Source organism: Tupaia chinensis, unplaced genomic scaffold (genome assembly GCF_000334495.1).
Source record: "Tupaia chinensis unplaced genomic scaffold, TupChi_1.0 Scaffold000570_1, whole genome shotgun sequence".
Lineage (NCBI taxonomy): Eukaryota > Metazoa > Chordata > Mammalia > Scandentia > Tupaiidae > Tupaia > Tupaia belangeri.
In genome coordinates, this window is record NW_006160084.1 from 1,977,013 (window position 1) to 1,995,620 (window position 18,608).

Here is an 18,608-nt window from a genome sequence, read left to right on the forward strand (position 1 = left end):
TTTTTTAGGTTTTTGCTATAGGGTGCATGTGCTTGCTGGAGAGAGAGACAGTGAGAGAGAAAGTGAGAAATCACCTCTTGGCGGGATGGCCATACCACAATATCTTCTTCATTCTCCTCCTGGGATTTTGGGTTACATGCACAAAATCACTCAGTGTGATTTTCCAGCTTCCTGGTCTAGGGCTCAAACCATAGTCAGCCATGTGGGAGTCCAGAGCCTTAACCCTCATGCCACGTGCTGCTGACTCCAGTCTGTCTTTTCTTTAGGTTAGTTTGTGACATATTCTAATAATGAAATAGGTTTCTTGCTACCTACTCTGGGACAATTGTTCTCTCTCTTAAATATCTGAATACTTTTTCTTATTCTATACAAATGGGCAAGTTTGTGGGAGAGAAATGGAAATAGTGAGAAAAATAGGTTTTTACAAGTTGGTTTCTTTTTTGGTGATGAATAAGGTACTTGTAGTATCACAAAGTATGTTTTATTCTAGTTCTTGTATCTTAGGAAAGGTGTTGTTTTGTTATTGTTTTTGTTGCCAGAGGGATGTGTGCTTGCAAGAGAGAGACAGAGAGACGAGGGAGAAAGCACCCCAGAATGGGGCTTGGTCATGCCACAAGCCCTTCTCCTCCATTTCTCCATTCCATCCTGTTTTCAAGCTGCCAGTGTCAGGATTCAAACCACAACTGGCCACGCGAGATCTAGCTCCCTTTACCGCTATACTACAGGGCTGGTCCATTAGTTGTCTATGTTTTTTTGTTTGTTTGTTTGTTTTTCACAGTGTGGACAAGAAGACTATGAATGCAGTTTTTTAGAAAATAATTATTTAATTGTATTTATTACTATTGTTATTTTTAATTTGCTATAGGGCATGTGGTGTGCTTACCAGAGAGAGAGGGGAAATGAGAAAGCAAGCTGCTGAATCTGGGACTCGAACCATGACCATGTGGGAGTCCAGTGCCTTAACCACCACACCGCCTCGCTGACCCCTATAAGTGTTATTTTAAAATAAAAACTGTAATTGCTGGAAAGTCTGATCCAGAAAGAGAGTGAATCAGCTATTGCTTCTGAGTTTGTTTCCCACCTGTTAACAAAAAAATGCCATTCTTCATTCACTTTAGAATTGGATTAACTTTAAAAAGTGCCCTCTGTTTTTATGAAGTTTGTAGTCAAGTCAGATCATACTGTGTACTAAAAGGAAATGAAGAAAGATGTGATCCCCCCCGCCCTGCTTTTAATTCTTCCATTTGGTTTCTGTGCAAGTCTGCAGAAAACAGACTTCAACTAATTTCTAACAAGAAAACAACCTCCTCTAAAGATGTCCAAAGTGTTTAAATTTCCCTGTTGTCACATATTTCATGTATGGGGGAGAAATCTGTAGCGCTGGTTGTGCATATGTCCTTCCATGATTGGAACACATTCGTGTTAAAAGTTTTTTGCCCTTTTATCTGGGACTGGTATTTCACATTGAAGTCTTAATTACTCAGGCATTTCTCAGCTTTGATGTTTGAACTGCCAGCTCCCTTTACTGACTATTTTTTTCTCTTCCAAGTTTTAGCCTATGAACTTCACACGTGGCCCTGCCTTTTCCTTGTTTTGCCTGCACTGTGCCTGGGCATTAAGGAAACACTTTGTGGTTAAGAGCTTTGAGAGTAGAGTGAATCCATCGACATCCTGATTGCACCATTAGTAGCTATGAAATATAGGGGGAACGCATGAAAATAACTGTCCTTGGGTCTTAGTTTTCTCGTCTGCAAACTGGGGACAGCAGTTATCATCAGATTGGAGAAATGTGTATGAATTACGGCAGTAGGTCCTGGTACACACTGCTGATATGGATGGTACTGGCAAATGTCACCTGTCTTTTGTCAGATTTGGATGCCTCACTGCGCTGAGAGCTGAATTGGCTCTCTGAGATGACCATTTTGTGCCCAGAGAGTGACAAGGATGAACGTGAAATACCTGGGTGAAATTCTCTAGCTACTCATTGTGTGCTATGTATTTTTCCTCTATTAGATGTTCAGTATTTTTTAAAATTATTTAATTTCATTTACTGTCATTATGATCTTTAATTTGACCAGAGAAAGAGAAAGGGAAACTGAGAAAGCAAACCTCCAGGTCTGGGACACAAACTGTGTTCAGCCATGTGGGAATCCAGTTCCCTAACTACTATGCCACCTGCTAGCCCCAGTGTTTGATTTTAAGCTGCCAAAGGGTGCAGGAGCTTGTCAGGCACAGAGAGACCGAGAGAGAGAAGCAGAGGCAAAGAGAGGAAGGACCCCAATGGCATATGATCACATCACAGTCTTTTCCTTTTCTCTACTCTGTGAGGAGTTGGGCACACACCCTTAAGTGCCCAGCATGTTTATCAAACTGCAGGGGCTGAGACTCGAACCACAGTTGTCTATGAGGGATCCAGTTTCCCTTAGCCACAAGACTACAGAAATGGCCTTGTTTATTTTATTTATTATTTTTTGAGAGGTTTTTGCTGTAGGGTGTGTGCGCTCGCCAGAAAGACAGAGAGACAGAAAGCGAGAAATCACCCACCACCCCTCCCACCCCCCAGTGATGGCCACGCTGCAATCCCTTCTCCTCCATTCTTCTCTCGGGATCTTGGGCATGCATGCACACACACCTGGCATCAGTTTAAGTCACTGTGTCTGGGACTCGAACCGCGGTCGACTACATGGGAGTACAACGACATAGCCATTACTCTAACTGCTGGTCCTAACCTTGTTTTGTTCTTTTAAACTCAGACCTTTTCTTGGGTCTGCTTTGATAAGATTTTTCTCCAAAATTAAATATTATAATGCCTAGACTTTTCAGGCAATACCTCAAACTAGAAATCAGCAATCCGGCTTCAGAAACACCTAACTATGAATGGGATTTCTAGGACAATTGGAGCCATAAAACAAAATTCAGAGTCTGAATTTACTTAGCTTCTGAAAAGAGGGAACTTTTTGTCTTTTTTCCAGCTATCTCTAGAGCTGGCCTATCTTATTGAAATGACTGGTTTTGAAGTGTTTCGGTACCTGAATGATTCCAAGGAGCGTGAATCTCTAAAATGCTTTTTGGTGTTTGACTGTGAGGTTTTTCAGCACAAGTTAACCTCAGGGGGTCTTCTGGTAATATGTGTCATTCATTTCTTCATAGATTTGAACTAGAGAGCATTTCTCTAAGAATGTACCACCACCACACAGTGCCTGCACCTATTGAAGTTTAATATTATACCTAGTATGCTGTATGGGGTGACTCACTGGGTTTTAAGCAAAACTCCAGTTACATTCAGAGAAAGTCAATCCTAAATTCTAGGTCCACCCAAAACTACACATTTTTCCCCCCAAAGGGAAGAGGATGATGTATTTAAAACCACACAAGGAGACTTGGGCCAGCAGGTGGTGTGGTAGTTAAGGCACTGGTCTCCCACATAGCTGACCACAGTTTGAGTCCCAGCTCTGGTGGCTTGAAAATCATGCTGGCCGTGTATGGGTGTGTGTCCAAAATCCCAAGAGAAAAGGAGAGGAGAAGGGATTGCAGTGTGGCCGTCCCCCTGGGGAGTGATTTCTCATTTTCTTTCTGTCTTTCTCTGGCAAATATATGCACCCTATGGTAGAAACCTAAAAAAACAAACAACAACAAAAGTATTAAGAGGACTTTAAAAAGTTGGGGGATAAATGGAATTCAAGTACAAGTTCATTATGGTGTAAAAAAAAATGGAAACCCATGCATCATCTTTTCATAATGCATTTCTGTGAACTTTTAACCCCTTTCCAATAGCCTCACATTTGTAAACTGGGGGGCTGGCCCACGGGTGAGGGAGACACTGAGTGAAAGAAAATGACAACTGCATACAGACTTTGGCAGCATGTAAAGCAGAGCTCTCCTCCTGATGTCCAACAACTGTTTTAACAGCTTCTTTTTTCTTTCTTTCTTTTTTTTTTTTTTCTCCCTTCCCTCCTCCTAAAAATCCTTCTATCAGGTTTTTGAGTCATGATGCAAGAATCTGGGACTGAGACAAAAAGTAACAGTTCAGCCATCCAGAATGGGTCGAGCGGCGGCAACCACTTGTTAGAGTGTGGCGGTCTCCGGGAGGGGCGCTCCAACGGAGAGACGCCGGCGGTGGACATCGGGCCGGCTGACCTCGCCCACGTCCAGCAGCAGCAGCAGCAGGTACTGCGCTTTGGGTGGAGGCAGGTGCATGGTGGCGGGTGTGTGTTTTACCACTTCACTCTACAGCGAGCGAGTGTCCATGTTTTGCACCCACCTGCCTGTCTGTCTGACAGTGATCGACATCCGGTAAGCCCGCCATCTCTGAGTTTCCTGTCTGTTGGCTTCAGGGACTCATTTTCAGGTCATTAACAGTTGGAAGTCTTGGAAGTCCCCTTGCAGCAAACAGTTCTTGAGACCAAGATTGAGTGGACCTCTCTGACCACTCCCTCCTAGTCCCCAGCTGTCACCTAACCTGCAACTGTTCTGAGTGAAATGACTCTTTGGAGAAATGATTCCTATCTCTTTCATGGGAGAAAGAAAAAAAAAAAAAAAAGAAAATGGGTTTAAGCCTTTTGAAGAATGAAATAGATTAGGAGATAAGGGATAAAAGAATTAAGGGCTAGAGTAGAAAAAAAGAGAAGGTGAATATGGGGAGTAGAAATACAGGCAGAATCGGTCAGTAACAGACTAAAGGTTCCTAACAAGGGCACAGTGAAGCAGACTGCTTACTGCTCTCTGTAGGAATTTAGGGATACGGAGTGTTGACATACTTGTGTTTATATGGTAGTTGGCATGTGACTGAATCTTCATTCTTTCCATGATGTCTTATTGGGGCCTCCCATAGATGTTGGATCAGTTCCATACTCTTAGCAGGTATGGAAGTAGGCACCTGGGAGTGGTAGTAGGCTGTTTCCACATGGTTAAGGTGACCCAGGAAGTGGTGTTATATGGGCAAAGTATTGATGACAATTCAAATAAGTGAGTAAGACAAACAAAACCTGTTTTGTTTGAAAACAGGTTTCCAGCCTTTCTTAGAATCAGGAAATACTATTAATTTTTGCTCATGGAATGGATGGTTTTTAATTCCATACTCATCTTTGATTCTTGTATTTTGTACACACTATGGTGCCATTTGGAAACAGGTGAAAGAGACAAATGCTGTACCTTTTGAGTTTAACTGGGAGATACAAAAGGTATTTTATGATAGAAGAAGAGAAATGCAGACCTTTTCTGAAGCCTCTTTTTAGAATCTGTGTTAGAGAAAAGTAAGAAAATCCCTTCTTATATTAGGGATGTGGGCATCTCTCTCTATTTCTTTTTTCCTCCCTCCCTCCCTCCCTTCCATCCTTTCTTTTTAATAGGCAGGATCTCACTATGCCACAGTCCCCCGCCTCAGTCTTCTGAGTAGCTGTGACTACGGGTGTTCAGCCATGCTCAGCTTTTTAGAGTGGACCGGAAACGGGCCTCCGTATATATGATTTGACAGGCTCTAAGGCGTGTGTTATTTTCTCCTTCCTGAGAGTTTTTAAACATACAAGGAATCATTAGATTGTTAGTTCATTACAAGTTACTGGAGCCAGTATGAGACTGTGGAATCTGCTGGGGGAAAGATCTGGCAAAGAAAAAGAAAAGGTAACTAAGAGACCAGCCAAAGTCAACTCAGGAGACATACTGTGGGTGGATCATGCTTTCTTTCCCCTACAGCCTAAACCCATTTATGTTTGCATTCTGGGCATCGTGGCACCGCATTAGCTGGAATTGATGATGTTTGTTGTGTATAGACTTCACACATTTCAGGTGAGGTAGAGGGCCAGTGCTAACCAATGAGTAGATGCAGTAAACAGGACAAGAGTATCTAGTGAGCTCGTTAGCAAAACCTAAGGGTAAAGAACAGAGGAGTATCCGTGTATTTGTGCTAATATATCATGTCATCAGAAAAGCCATGGCGCATTCTTGCATAGAAAAATACATCGTGACTTTTCTAGCAACCTAATAGTTCAGGTGATTCTCTCAGCTGTTTGTGGTTAAATGGAGAAGAGCTGATATTTAGAGTTCCATTTTATATGCATTTGCCAGACAGGGGTCAGAATTGACTCTTTCTTTCTTTCTTTCTTTTTTAATTTTTTTAGAGATTTTTGCTATAGGGCACGTGAGCTTGCCTCTCTTGCCAGAGACAGAGAAAGTGAGAAATCACCCCCTGGGGTGATGACCATGCCACAATCCCTTCTTCTCCACAGAATTGGCTATTTCTTTATGGAGCATTTGAGGTGGGGCTATTGACTGATGAATGAATCTGAAAGAATTAGTATTTACAGTACTATTTTCCAGTTAAATAATTGGGAAATTACTTCTGAATTTTATTTCAGGAGCTGAAAATCATTCAGGCTCTCCAAGTAGTAAATCAGCCAGAAAGCTTTAGATTGTATACCATAAACACATACATACAAACACACACACACACACACACACACACACACACACACAGAAACACACACACAATAACAGCAGTTACAAATTAAGTGCACAAAACAAAGTCACGTAGCACATTTCAACAGTATCTTCCTTGAAAAGGATCAGGAGCCAAAGAGGTATCCAGGCCTTCCCTCTTTACCTTGTCTGTGACTACTCTGGACATGTATTGCTACAGATTATTGATATAAAGGTTAAGAACCTGCTTTTGACCATATCTCACAACTTTAAAAAAATATCATATGGTAGTTTGCTTTCTAGTTGTCATTGATATATTTGGGGAAGAAAAAAAGAGGTTGGGTCTTTCTTTGTGGCTAAAATCCGACTTATTGCAGCTGGCAAGCCTTTTTAGATCCTTTAAAATAAACTATTGACAGATGTTTGACTCTCCGAAGTATATGATAAGTCTCTTCACAGGTTGCTGGGAGAAGAAGAATCTGTGGATGAAATAAGAAAACCTACAGGGTTGAAAACATTTCACAGAGGAACAGAGTTTTCTTCCAGACTGAAAACTGTACCAATTAAACAGTTTCAGAAATAGGAGTGTGAGGCGATGGACTTTAGTTGTTTCGTCATTTTTAGTCTACAAGTTTTTACTTGAAGTGAGAAAACCAGCAGTGAGAAAATCGTAGCCATGCTGAATTCATTACTGCGGTAGTCACACAAAACCACGGATAAAATTTCAATAACTGCAGGCCACAGTTGAGTAAACAGTTGCACTGAAATTTAATTCCTGTTGACTTTTCCCCCATTCCTTGCCAGGGGCACATTCTGATTCCATAGTACAAAGACAACAGGGGTTAGAGCTTTGATTAATGTAGGACAGTGGAAGAGAATTAGAACAGTAAAATATGTTAGAAGTCCATGGAACACAAAGATCTGGCTTAAAAGGGCTTGGTATAAAAATGAGTTAATTAGACTCTGTGTTAAACTGTATGTGATAGGATTTTTCCAGTTGTACCAATACCGTCATTGATGATATAGGGGGAGTCTTTACCGAGTGCCAGGATTTAAAATAAATAAATGCACACCTTTCCGTGTTTGCTCTATATTACCAAAGATAATTACAAATGATAGCATATGCCCTTTTTAGAACAGAGAGTTCTGCAAAGATTCACTGTGGAGTGAGTCTTGTAATGGATTTGGCTTATAGGTTGGCTGACTTGGGTCCAGACAGAATGGTTTTTTTTTTTTTTTTTAACAAAATAGTTGACCATCTAGAGAAATGAGAAATCTGTCTTCAGAGTCAGAGAATCTGGTAACCTTGGGCCAATACTCCCTCAAGGGCAACAATTGTTGGAAGATGAATTGCTTCTTAAGACTGGGAGCCTGTGGCCCTTCACTTTGCTCCAGTTTCTACCCAGCACTGTGGCTGGTTTAGGCCCTCTTGGTAGTGGGGATGGTGATGGTGGCCTGGATGGTGCAGTCATCACCCAGAAGCCATCAGACAAGGGGAGGTGCTGCCATTAGCCAGAAGAGCCCGCCAACACACTCCCAAACTGTCCTCCTTCCTCAAAACTATAAATGTATTATCTCTGTAATGTTTCAACTCTATTTCTGCCTGGGCCACGAAACTATTATAACAATAGTTTTCTACTAATATAATTTGATAGAGTTTCCAAACATTTTCTTTTAGCCATTGAGTAATTCTTTACCCGATACCATAACTGCTTTTTATGTCCTATTATGCCTGCTCCATTTCTGTGTCTGTAAAAGTTCTGTATTGGATGTGCACTACTCCATTATGAAACTCAGCAACAAATACTATTACCAATTACTCAAGTTTTTTTTTCCCCCTTGAAAGAAAGGATTTTAAAATGTCCAGAGCAATTTCATAAACTGTGTGGATTAATGCATTTTAAAAGTCTTGAATTTTAGAAAGCAGAATTTTATTTCCATATTGCCGCAAATGAGAGCTTTTTCAGATAAGCATATTACATAGAGCATAATGTTTAGAAGTTTCTCCATATACAGCATATGCTGTCAGGTCAATTAACAGAATGCATACTGAAAATGTTTATTCAATAAAAAAGAATAGCTGTTAAATAAAACAGCTATTTCTGAACAACATTCCATTTATGATGGGTTTTTCTTGGGGGGGGTTGATTTTATTTTTTTTTTATTTTATTTTTTTTTTAATTTTTTGGATACCACCTGCAGTTTTATTGTCTACATATTTATATAGGGAGAGCTTTGGGTGCTGTGGATTGGAGGCATGACTGTCATTTTATGTGAGGAGGGTGGTTTACAGGGAGTCTATGAGAGGGACAGTAACTAAACAGGTTGGCAATATTTGTCATTTGAACATCTGAACATGTGTTATTTAGAGTGAGGATAAGCGAAGTGTTTTCTTCATAGAGCTCTTTGACATTGGTTTAAGGCCTTGGACCTTTTGATCTAGAACACAATGTACACGTTTGAGATTAACAATGTTAGGAAGGAGAGAAAATGTTCAGTTATTAGTTGAGAGGAAGAGAAGTAAAAATGATAGGGAATTTCTCTTGTAAAACTATAACATGGAATAAGGAGGCTATATCGGGTTGAATTTTGCTGATGATACATTGAAAGGGGCAATGATTAGTCACTATATAGTATTCAGGAAGCTCAGAGAAGTAGGATAAGCTTGGGAGGACACAGATAAAGAACAGTTGTGTCCAGTCAAAGGGGATGTAGAAAATACAATAGCAGAGGAACCTGGGAGAGTCATGAATGTATATCGTGGGGCATGGTTTTATGAGGATCAAAGAGCCAGTGTTTTAAGGCAAAGGTGGAGGTTCTTCTCATTTTAGTATAAATTCGTAGGCACATTTTGGTTCTTCACTTTCAAAATGGCAGAGTGGATCTCTTCATTACTGGTTTTTGTTATCGAAATTACTGGCAAATGTGAAGTAAAAGAAGCAGGCCATCATGTGACCTTTCCAGCCTTTTGGTTATACCTTTGTGAATAATAATGTCTCTGAGAAATAGCCATCGGGGTTTGGACGGGCCATGGGCTTGTGTGTATGAAAGGAGCTAGCCCTTTGCGCCTCTTGGATACTCATACTCCTTTGGGGGGACATATTAAAATTCCAGCGGCTATCATTGGCCTTGATTTTCACCTTACAAAGAGTGGTCCTAGTGTTCAGGTGCAGATCTAGAGGTGTGAGGCTGAGTAGCAATGGCTACTCCAGTCTTACCATCCGGCCACATTTTTGTTTGAGAAAGATTACTTAAGAACTTTGTTAGGGACTTCCTTCCAGTGGGCTTTTCCATTGTAGCTACTAGTGACTCTCTGAAAGCCAGGTCTCTTTTGATGTTGCAGGAAAAAAATGGTCAACATCTCTGTGTCTTAGAAGGGAAGCTTCCAGAAAGGTGTAGAGGAAGACAGGGTTAATATGTATTAACCTCATGGAGCCAGGTACTAGGACAGAGGCTAAGTAAGTCTTTCTCTTTTCCTGATGCTGCCCCAATGCACAGAAACATAGCTAACCTAGAGCAGTTCTTCCCTTTATAAGAGAGAGAACAAAGGCAGAGATAGGCATCCTTGATGAGGACTCTGTGTCTCCATCCTCCTGACCCAGCTTCTCCATCAGCCAATCAGAACCACAGGTGAATGCGTGTTCAGGATGTCCCAGGAACTGAACCCTGGGCCTCCCATGTGGCCTCCAGCCTCTCACATGGAGGCACTATCTGTGACCGTGATTTTTTTGGGGGGGAGACACTCTAAGTAAAAGCTAGGTAAAAAAAATCAGCTATAATTTTAAAGGAGTTGCTCTACTGAGATACTGTCTTTAAAGATGTTTTAAAAATTTTGCCAGAGGACATATATGTTCAGTGGAGAGAAAGGCAGAGAATATGGAAAAGTGAGAATGAAACCCCTCACGAGGAATCGTCACTCCACAGTCACTTCTCCATCTCTTCCCCTGTCAGGATGTATGCGTGCATACACACCCAGCATGTTTCTCAAGCCTCCAGGTCCAGGACTCAGGCAGCAGGCCATGTGGGATCCAGCAGCCTTAACCACTATGCTATACCACTATGGCCCTGAGATACACTCTTTGTGGACACATTATAGAGTTCAAATGTTGGGGCAAATATCAATGGTCAAGAATATTTTGTAGGAATCACAGCCACCTAAATATTAGTAATAAACATACAAATCAAAACAAAACCGAGACAGGAATTCCGATAATTCTGACAAAGTGTAGATAATTTTGACAAATACAGAGCAGCCACAACAATAACAACCCCCACTTTTTCTTAATTCCTTTTGTGGCTATTTCGGGAAAAAGCATATTTCACGCTGACTGCTAAATTTAGTTCTCTAGTCTGTTAATGTAGACCTGCCTTCCATCAAAATATTGTTGTCCAAGATTTATGTAACTTGTGATATGAGCCTGCTATGAAATTCTTTCAAGTTTTGATTACTAAACAGTTGTATGTCATTAATTTCTCCATTGAAAATTAAAATGGCACGGAAGACAAAAAAAGAGAAAAGAAAAAAGACCCGTAACGTAGGAGAGCGTGGAAACAGAATCCCAAATGCCACATTTCATTATGAGTGAAGTGTACTCTCTTGACTTCAAGAGAAAGCTTTGCTACTTTGAAAAGGTAATTTTCAGCCTTGACCTGTGAGCTACACACACACACACACACACACACACACACAGACACACACACACACAATAATAATAATAATAACCCTCCCTATCTCTTGTCTCATCAAAAATCTCTTTTTGAACTTTCAGGGGATAGGACTTTCATGGTAATTTGTTGACAGATTAGCTTCAGTGATTGCAAAGAGTTTGTTTTGCAAAACTGGCAGGTCCTCTCTGTTCTCAGAAGCCAAAGCACCTACTTTGCTGTTTTGCAACTCCCTGGTTTATTGACAACTAGCGCTGAGCAGGCAGAATTGGAATGTTTGTATAATGTAAACCTATAGCTTGCCTGATGGAGTCTAGTGTACTTTTAGGTAGTGCATAGATTACTTGATAAAAAGGGTTACAGGGTGACTGCTTTTATGACAAAGAAGAATAGCAATATAAATGCGAGTGGTACTTGGAGCCACAAGAAGGAAGTTTATGTAAGGAATTGAACCTCATGTTAGAAAGTTTCTTTTCATCACTTTGTCTTTGAACTCAAATCTATTGTAATTATGGAGTGTTACTTGTAACATTCCAGAGACCCTTCGCTAAATGCTGCGTTTGATTCTGTTCATAGAAAGGCAACTCTGTTTTTTCTTTTTGGGTCCCCCCACCCCCTCTCATGTGAAAGTGTGATAAAGAGTACTTTAGAGACTGGCCTTGTCTCCGCTTGGTTCAAGTAGGCCAATAATTGCGCTCCCCTGGAAAACAAGTATTAATTTTGCTTCTTACCTTTGAATGTCTCCATATTCATTTACTCATTTGTTTGCATTGTCTTTGGTTGAATTACTACGTGTGGCATGCCTCTACATGGAAGGAAATGTGGGGACCGAACCGGCGTGTGATGTGCTGGGAGGACATGGAGGATAACTTTGAGTGCATTTGACCAGAGCCAGAAGGGTATATGGCGGCAGTGGGAGAGTTTAGAAGGCAGACGAGGCTCAGCCCATGGAAGGCTTGGGTTTGTAAGCCAGTGGAGGCTTCTGATAAAGAAGAAAGACCATCCCAGAGGAGGTGTCCTGAAAGTCAGTTCAAAGTTCAGCCCTGGTCTGGTTGGAAGGGAAGTGATCCCTGAGAGATTAGTAGCTCAGACAAGGCTGTTGCAGTTGGTCTTACATTTAGTAATGGGTCACTGGTCCTGGCCCTGATTAATTGGGGGTGTCCTGTTGTTGACAACCCTCCTCCCCCCCCACACACACTCTCCTGGCAGTTCTCCTACATTGATTTGTTCGTCAACTCTCAGTCCTGCAAGGACAGGGGTGGCCCATCTGGTTCCTTGATACTGCCCCGCACACAGCTCCATAGCTGACACAGATTCTTTCTTTATTTTATTTTATTATTTTATTTTTGCTTTAATGAGGGAGAGAAAGGGAAGGGGATAGATTTTGGCATCCTTAACGGGGACTCTCTGTCTCTCAGCCTCCTGCTGCAGCCTCCCAATCAGCCAGGACCTCAGGCATGTGCAGACACAGGTCACATGTTCAGAATGTCCCAGGAATCGAACCTCCCATGGAGCGACAAGGTTTTTTTGACAGACTGTTTGTAAATGAGTGAAACAGGAAGAGAGAGGAAGAACTGGGTACAAGAGATTGTTGAGGAAAACCTGTAAGACCTTTGGATGATGAGATTTGAAAATAACAAGGAGTAGGCATTTCCCATGCATGACGACTCGGGTTTCCATCTGGATAACTGGCAAAATGGTTGCACCAGGAGCTAAACGAGGGGAATGGGGGGTGGGGAACCTAACCTCCTTCCTATGCGTCACTGCTAGGTTATCGTGATGCGATAACAAAAAAATGCCAGCATGACCTCTAATAAGGATTGACTCACTTTGTTATTTATTTTTTAAAATGTTTTCTTTTATTCATGATAGAGCGTGAATACATACATGCATAAAATGAAAGGCAGAGGAAACACCTCCCAACAGGACCTGGGCACACTACAGTCCTTCTTCCGCTAGTTCTCCTTCCCATGAGGATTCTGGGTATTCATGTATACGCCCAGTGTGTTACCACTGGGACCAGGATTTGAACCCCCACTAGTTATGTGGGATCCAGCTTCTTCTACACAGCGCTTACTGTCATGTTATGAGGGTTGACCTTGGACTTATTTTAGAAAAGCCCTTTTTAGGGACCAGCAGTTAGCATAATGGCTATGTCGCTGGACTCCCACGTAGTCGACCGTGGTTCAAGTCCTGGACCTGGTGGCTTAAACTCACGCCAGGCGCGTGTGCGTGCATGCCCAAGATCCCAAGAGGAGAATGGAGCAGAAGGGATTGCGGCGTGGCCATCCCTTCTGGGGGGTGATTTCTCGCTTTCTGTCTCTCTGTCTCTCTCTGTCTGGTGAGCGCACATGCCCTATAGCAAAAACCTCTCCAAAAAAAAAAAAAAGCTTTTTTTAGAAAAGACTTTGGGGCCAGCAGGTGGTGTAATGGTTATGGCACTGGACTCCCCATGGTTGACCATGGTTCGAGTCCCAGACCCAGTGGTTTGAAAATCACACCAGGCACGTGTGTATGTGTGCACAAGATCCTGACTGGAGAGTGGAGGAGAAGAGATTGCGTGGACATACCGCAAGGAGAGTGATTTCTTGCTTTCTGTCTCTAGCAAGCACATGTGCCCTATGGCGAAAAACTTTCAACAAAATAAATAATAAGAATGAAAAGAGAGACTTTTAGCAAAGGACCCTTTGAACCATTCATTTTGATCATCTATGTTTATTCAGATTAAAATGATCAAGTATTCTCCCTTTAGTCTCTGCCAGTTACTAGGAGTCTATCTTCAAATGTCACCTGGGAAGTGCTGATAAACTCCTTGTGTTTCTATTGATCATGGAATAGGCTTATCTTTTCTTGAGAACAAAACTACCAAGTTAGATATTTGATAAAGTCTTTGTTCCATATTGACACTAGCTTCTCAGAGTGAGTTTGTTTTTAAGGTGGTAAGGGAGTGGGGGTGCCATTGTGAGTCTTTGGAAAAATACAATGTGTAATTATTAAACACTGGTGTTCTTGGAAGACACTTTTAGGAGGTATAGATTAAACTTTCTAGGGATGTGAAGACTGATCTTCTTTGTGTGTATGAGCCATGTATAAAGAAGGATGGCGGGGAGCACGCACTTCTGGTCTTTAATTCTTCTAAGTGGAAATTTTCTAGAATCTTCTGCATAATCTAATGGTGCAAATACCAATTCTGGAGGGTGTCAGACTTTTTTTTTTAATATTGCTAGTTCTAAGATTTTCCTTTAAGTAACTATTTTATACCCTTTTATTAGACTGCCCTTGTTCAGCTGTACCCAAAATAAAAGGAATTTCCTAACAGTTTGATCACCAGCAAAGTTTCTTAAAGTAGACCACCGATTGCAAAATTTGTCTTCCACACAACTGCAAGTGAGTCTTCAGTATCACAGTCACTCATTGAAAGAGGCAAAGCATTGGTCGCTCTTAAATTTGTGTTTTTATCATTGGACCTTGTCTTGTCCCCAACTTCTGTCTCTCCACATTGAAGGGAAGGTGACATGATGTCTCCTTAGTCATTCAAATCCAATAACTTTTAATCTGAAGGTTAAGTAGTGAGATATAAACTAAGAGATGATAATATCAATTTTATGTTCACTGAAGGGCACAATATACCTCTTTCTAGTAGAGAGAAAATTGTGCGTAAAATGTCTTTTGCTTTTCAACAGTAGCATCGTGCCTCTCACAGCTGAAGGAAGAAAGATTTTTGGAAATTTTTAATAAAATAAGATGTAGCATCCTAAAACAGGGTAAAAGTGGCTTTTTGTTATTAGAATTATAAGGTATTAATTTTTAAAGGGGGCATGGTACAAAACAGTTCCTTCTTTTTTTTTTTTTTTTTGTATACCTCTTGTTTTGACTCTTGTTATCCTCTGTACAAACTCAACGACCTTTTACAAGGTTAAAGACTGGGAGACAATGACATAATGTTCATTCTCTCCTGACTATTTTTGGTCCTAATGTGTATGATAAATACTACTGTGATCATATTGCTTACCTTCCCTCATTTTTTTCTCCTCCTAGAGATATTTCTATTTCAGCTCAATAGGAATTCAACCTCCAAAAGTACTAAGTGAAAATGCCTTCGCAGTGTGCGTTTTTATTAGGGTATTCTGATTATCTCCTGAGATTTATATGTGTCTCATCGACACAAAGTTTGGTGCTTCGCATTTTCTGTGTATATCATGTATATTGATGTATAGACTCATTGTGTCATTAATAAGTTTTTAAAATGGGAAGAGCACCATGCGTAAGCTGAGTATGTGAAATTCACAGTTGTAATTGTCAAGATTGGATTGTGTAATGCAGCGTTCGCAAACCACAATAGTCAAGATGCCATTCTGGAAATAATTTGACTCTCGTCTCAGCCATTCATTCAGTGCCTTCCTTGGGGAGGGGCTGTGTACCTGGCACTGTGTTCAACCTGCAGACTAGACCAGGAGTCAGCAAATAGCTGCTGGCCCTCCTGTCAACACTGACCTGTTACCTAGTTTTGTACATTTGTGGGATTGAAACACACCTACTCCCACTTGCTTCCTATTGTTCACAACAGCCTTTGTGCTACAGCAGCCCATGCACATGGTTTCAACAGAGATGGCACAGCCCACAAAGCCTAACACGCTTATCGTTTGCCCCGTGGAGGAAAAGTGTGTGGATTGCTGGATTAACGAATGGCAGATGTGGCAGAATTTGCTTTCCAGAACCTTCTACACTGTATAGTAACTAAATGGAGGGTGCATCCCTCATTCTTTTAAAATTTTCTCTTACCTGTTTCTCTCTCTCTCTCTCTCTCATAACTTCAAACTTTGTTTTGCAGTTTCTGGAGTGGTGGATGACTTGTAGGTATCATCATATATCATATCTCCAGAATTTCTGATCATATAACTGACATCATCTTATGAATTAAGGGTTGAGAGTTAAGGGGCCAGCAGGTGGTATGGTGGATAAGGGCACTGGACTCTCACGTGGTTGACTGTGGTTCAAGTCCCAGACCTGGTGGCTTGCTTGCGTGCGCTCTCTCTCTCTGTCCCTCTCTGGCCAAATTAAAATAAATACATAAATAAATAAAGTTAAATAAAATAATTCTAAAAAATAGAGTTTTAACTCTTATATTGTAAGAATTAAAAAATAATCAACCAGCCCCTCAGGAAATGAAGATTGGTACACTTATGAGTTACTCAGAGTGGATGTCCTTTGTCCTGGTTCCCTTACCAAAGAAACTTTAAATACGAAGACATAGAATATCTTATATTTGTAGACCCATGGTCAGCTAGAAGCTTCAAAGAAATATTATTCTGAATATCTGTCTGCCTTCAAAGAATTCACAATCCAATTGAGATGCAGCTAGACATAAACATATGCTCTAAACATTATTAAAAAGTTTAAAGCAGATGAAGATAAACTGCAGGAGAGAGAGAGAGATTTGACCAGTTGATAGACAAATAACTCAGGCAGTAAATCTTCAGTATACCAGAGGGGAAAATTTTTTGTCTTTGTTGGAGGGGTTTTTAAAAACCTTAGTGAAATTTGGACAAAGTAGTTTAGTATGTACACATCTGCTGGTCTGTTTTATTTTTTTCAACAGGAGATAATGGATGGGAGGAAGTATACAAGGGGATCTTCAAAATGCTTGTGGAAGGGGTTGACAGGTGGCGTAGTGGTTAAGACATTGGATTCCCACATGGCTTATCATGGTTCAAGTCCCAGACCTGGCAGCTTGCTTTCTCACTTTCTTTCTCTCTCTTTCTCTCTCTCTCTCTCTCTAGTGAGTGCATGTATTCTATAGCAAAAATTTTAAAATAATAATAAAAACTAATTAAAAATGAAATCATTCTTAAAACACTTGTAGAACTGGATATCAAGAAAAAAATTCACAGACTTCAAATTTGCACCAAAATAAACTTGTAATTTAATTCCATTTTCTGTGAGCTTTTTGAAGTCCTCCTCCTATGCTGAACTATGTGGGTTTAACTCACAACCGAGATATTAAATGCTCAAAAGATGTGTCTTGGGGCCAGCAGGTAGCTTGTGGTTAAGGTTCTGGACTCCCGCATGGTTGACTGTGGTTCAGGTCCCAGATCTAGCCGCTTGCTTTCTCACTTTCTCTCTCTTCCTTTCTCTTTCTGGTCAAATGGAAAAATAACAATAGATAAATAAAATTAATACAATAATTATTTTTAAAGACTAGATGTGTCTGGGCCACTTTGCCTTTTTGAATGCTGAGATAAGTGGGGTTTGATTCACGCTGTGGAGCGACGGGGACTGTGGCAAGTGAAGGTCTTTCGTGCTGAAGCCTCGCATCTGAGCTCATTGGTGTCCAGGAAGTGGCCTGGGCCTATCTGTTTACACAGGCCGTTGCCTGAGTTCAGGGTCTGATTTCCAGAGATTAGATGAGGGCTGACAAGTCTGGTTATTTGGTTGGTGGTATTCATGTTTCACATGCCTCTTTTTTTTTTTTTTTCTTAAATTCATGAGAGTGTGTGGATGCACACGTGAGAGTGAGAGAATGAGAGAGAGAGAACGAGAGAGAAGAAGGTAGGAACAGCCTCCTCAGGGTACGGTCGTGCTGTGATCTCCTTTCTCTGCCTCTCCAGTCCATTGGCTGTAGGGCCCTCATGCCCTGTGCTATTCCATATGCTTTATCTTTTTTAATACATGTTTATTTATTATTATTTAATTTGCTATAGGATACATGTGCTCATAGAGAGAGAGAGAGAATGAATATGAGAAAGCAAGCCACCAGGTCTGGGATTTGAACCATGAATGGCCATGTGGGAATCCAGCGCCTTAACCATCATGCCGCATACTTGCCCTCTATTCCATATAGTTTCACGTTGAACTTAGCTTATTTATCGTGTAGCTAGAATAACTGAGAACAAATTATAATTTAAACTTGTCAAAATTGAGAACGTTTGCTCAATTCAGTTATTTTTAAGCTGACAGTATTTCTCAGAAGATGGCATTAGCCTTTTATTTCCTGCAGCGCCTTAACCATCATGCCGCATACTTGCCCTCTATTCCATATAGTTTCACGTTGAACTTAGCTTATTTATCGTGTAGCTAGAATAACTGAGAACAAATTATAATTTAAACTTGTCAAAATTGAGAACGTTTGCTCAATTCAGTTATTTTTAAGCTGACAGTATTTCTCAGAAGATGGCATTAGCCTTTTATTTCCTGCCTCAAGGACTTTTTTTTTTTTTTTTTAGTAGAGATATTTATTTATTTATTTATTTACTTACTTACTTACTTACTTGGCCAGAGAGGGACAGAGTAAGGGAGGCAATGAGAAAGCAAGCCACCAGCTCTGGGACTCAAACCACTGTTGGCCCTGTGGGAGTCTAGCACCCTTAACCACCACACTACTTGCTGGCCCCTGAGAGATTTTTGCTATATGGTGCATGCACTTGCTGGGAAGGCGAAAACAGACAGAAAGCAAGAGATTACCCCACAGCAGGGATGGTCCTTCTCCTCCATTCTCCTCTTGGGATCTTGGGCATGCACACACATGTACC

The 18,608-nt window shown here is 40.9% G+C and overlaps 1 protein-coding gene across 1 annotated transcript in view; it reads left to right on the plus strand.

Annotated features, from left to right (window-relative positions):
* The window catches only part of FOXP1 (forkhead box P1), a 759,404-nt gene that overhangs the window by 463,885 nt on the left and 276,911 nt on the right, over nucleotides 1-18,608 (plus strand). Inside the window, exon 6 of the mRNA XM_006158051.3 lies at nucleotides 3,977-4,167. Coding sequence (XP_006158113.1) covers nucleotides 3,988-4,167 — 180 coding nt within the window. The 5' untranslated portion in view covers nucleotides 3,977-3,987. The remainder of the gene's footprint in view (nucleotides 1-3,976; nucleotides 4,168-18,608) is intronic.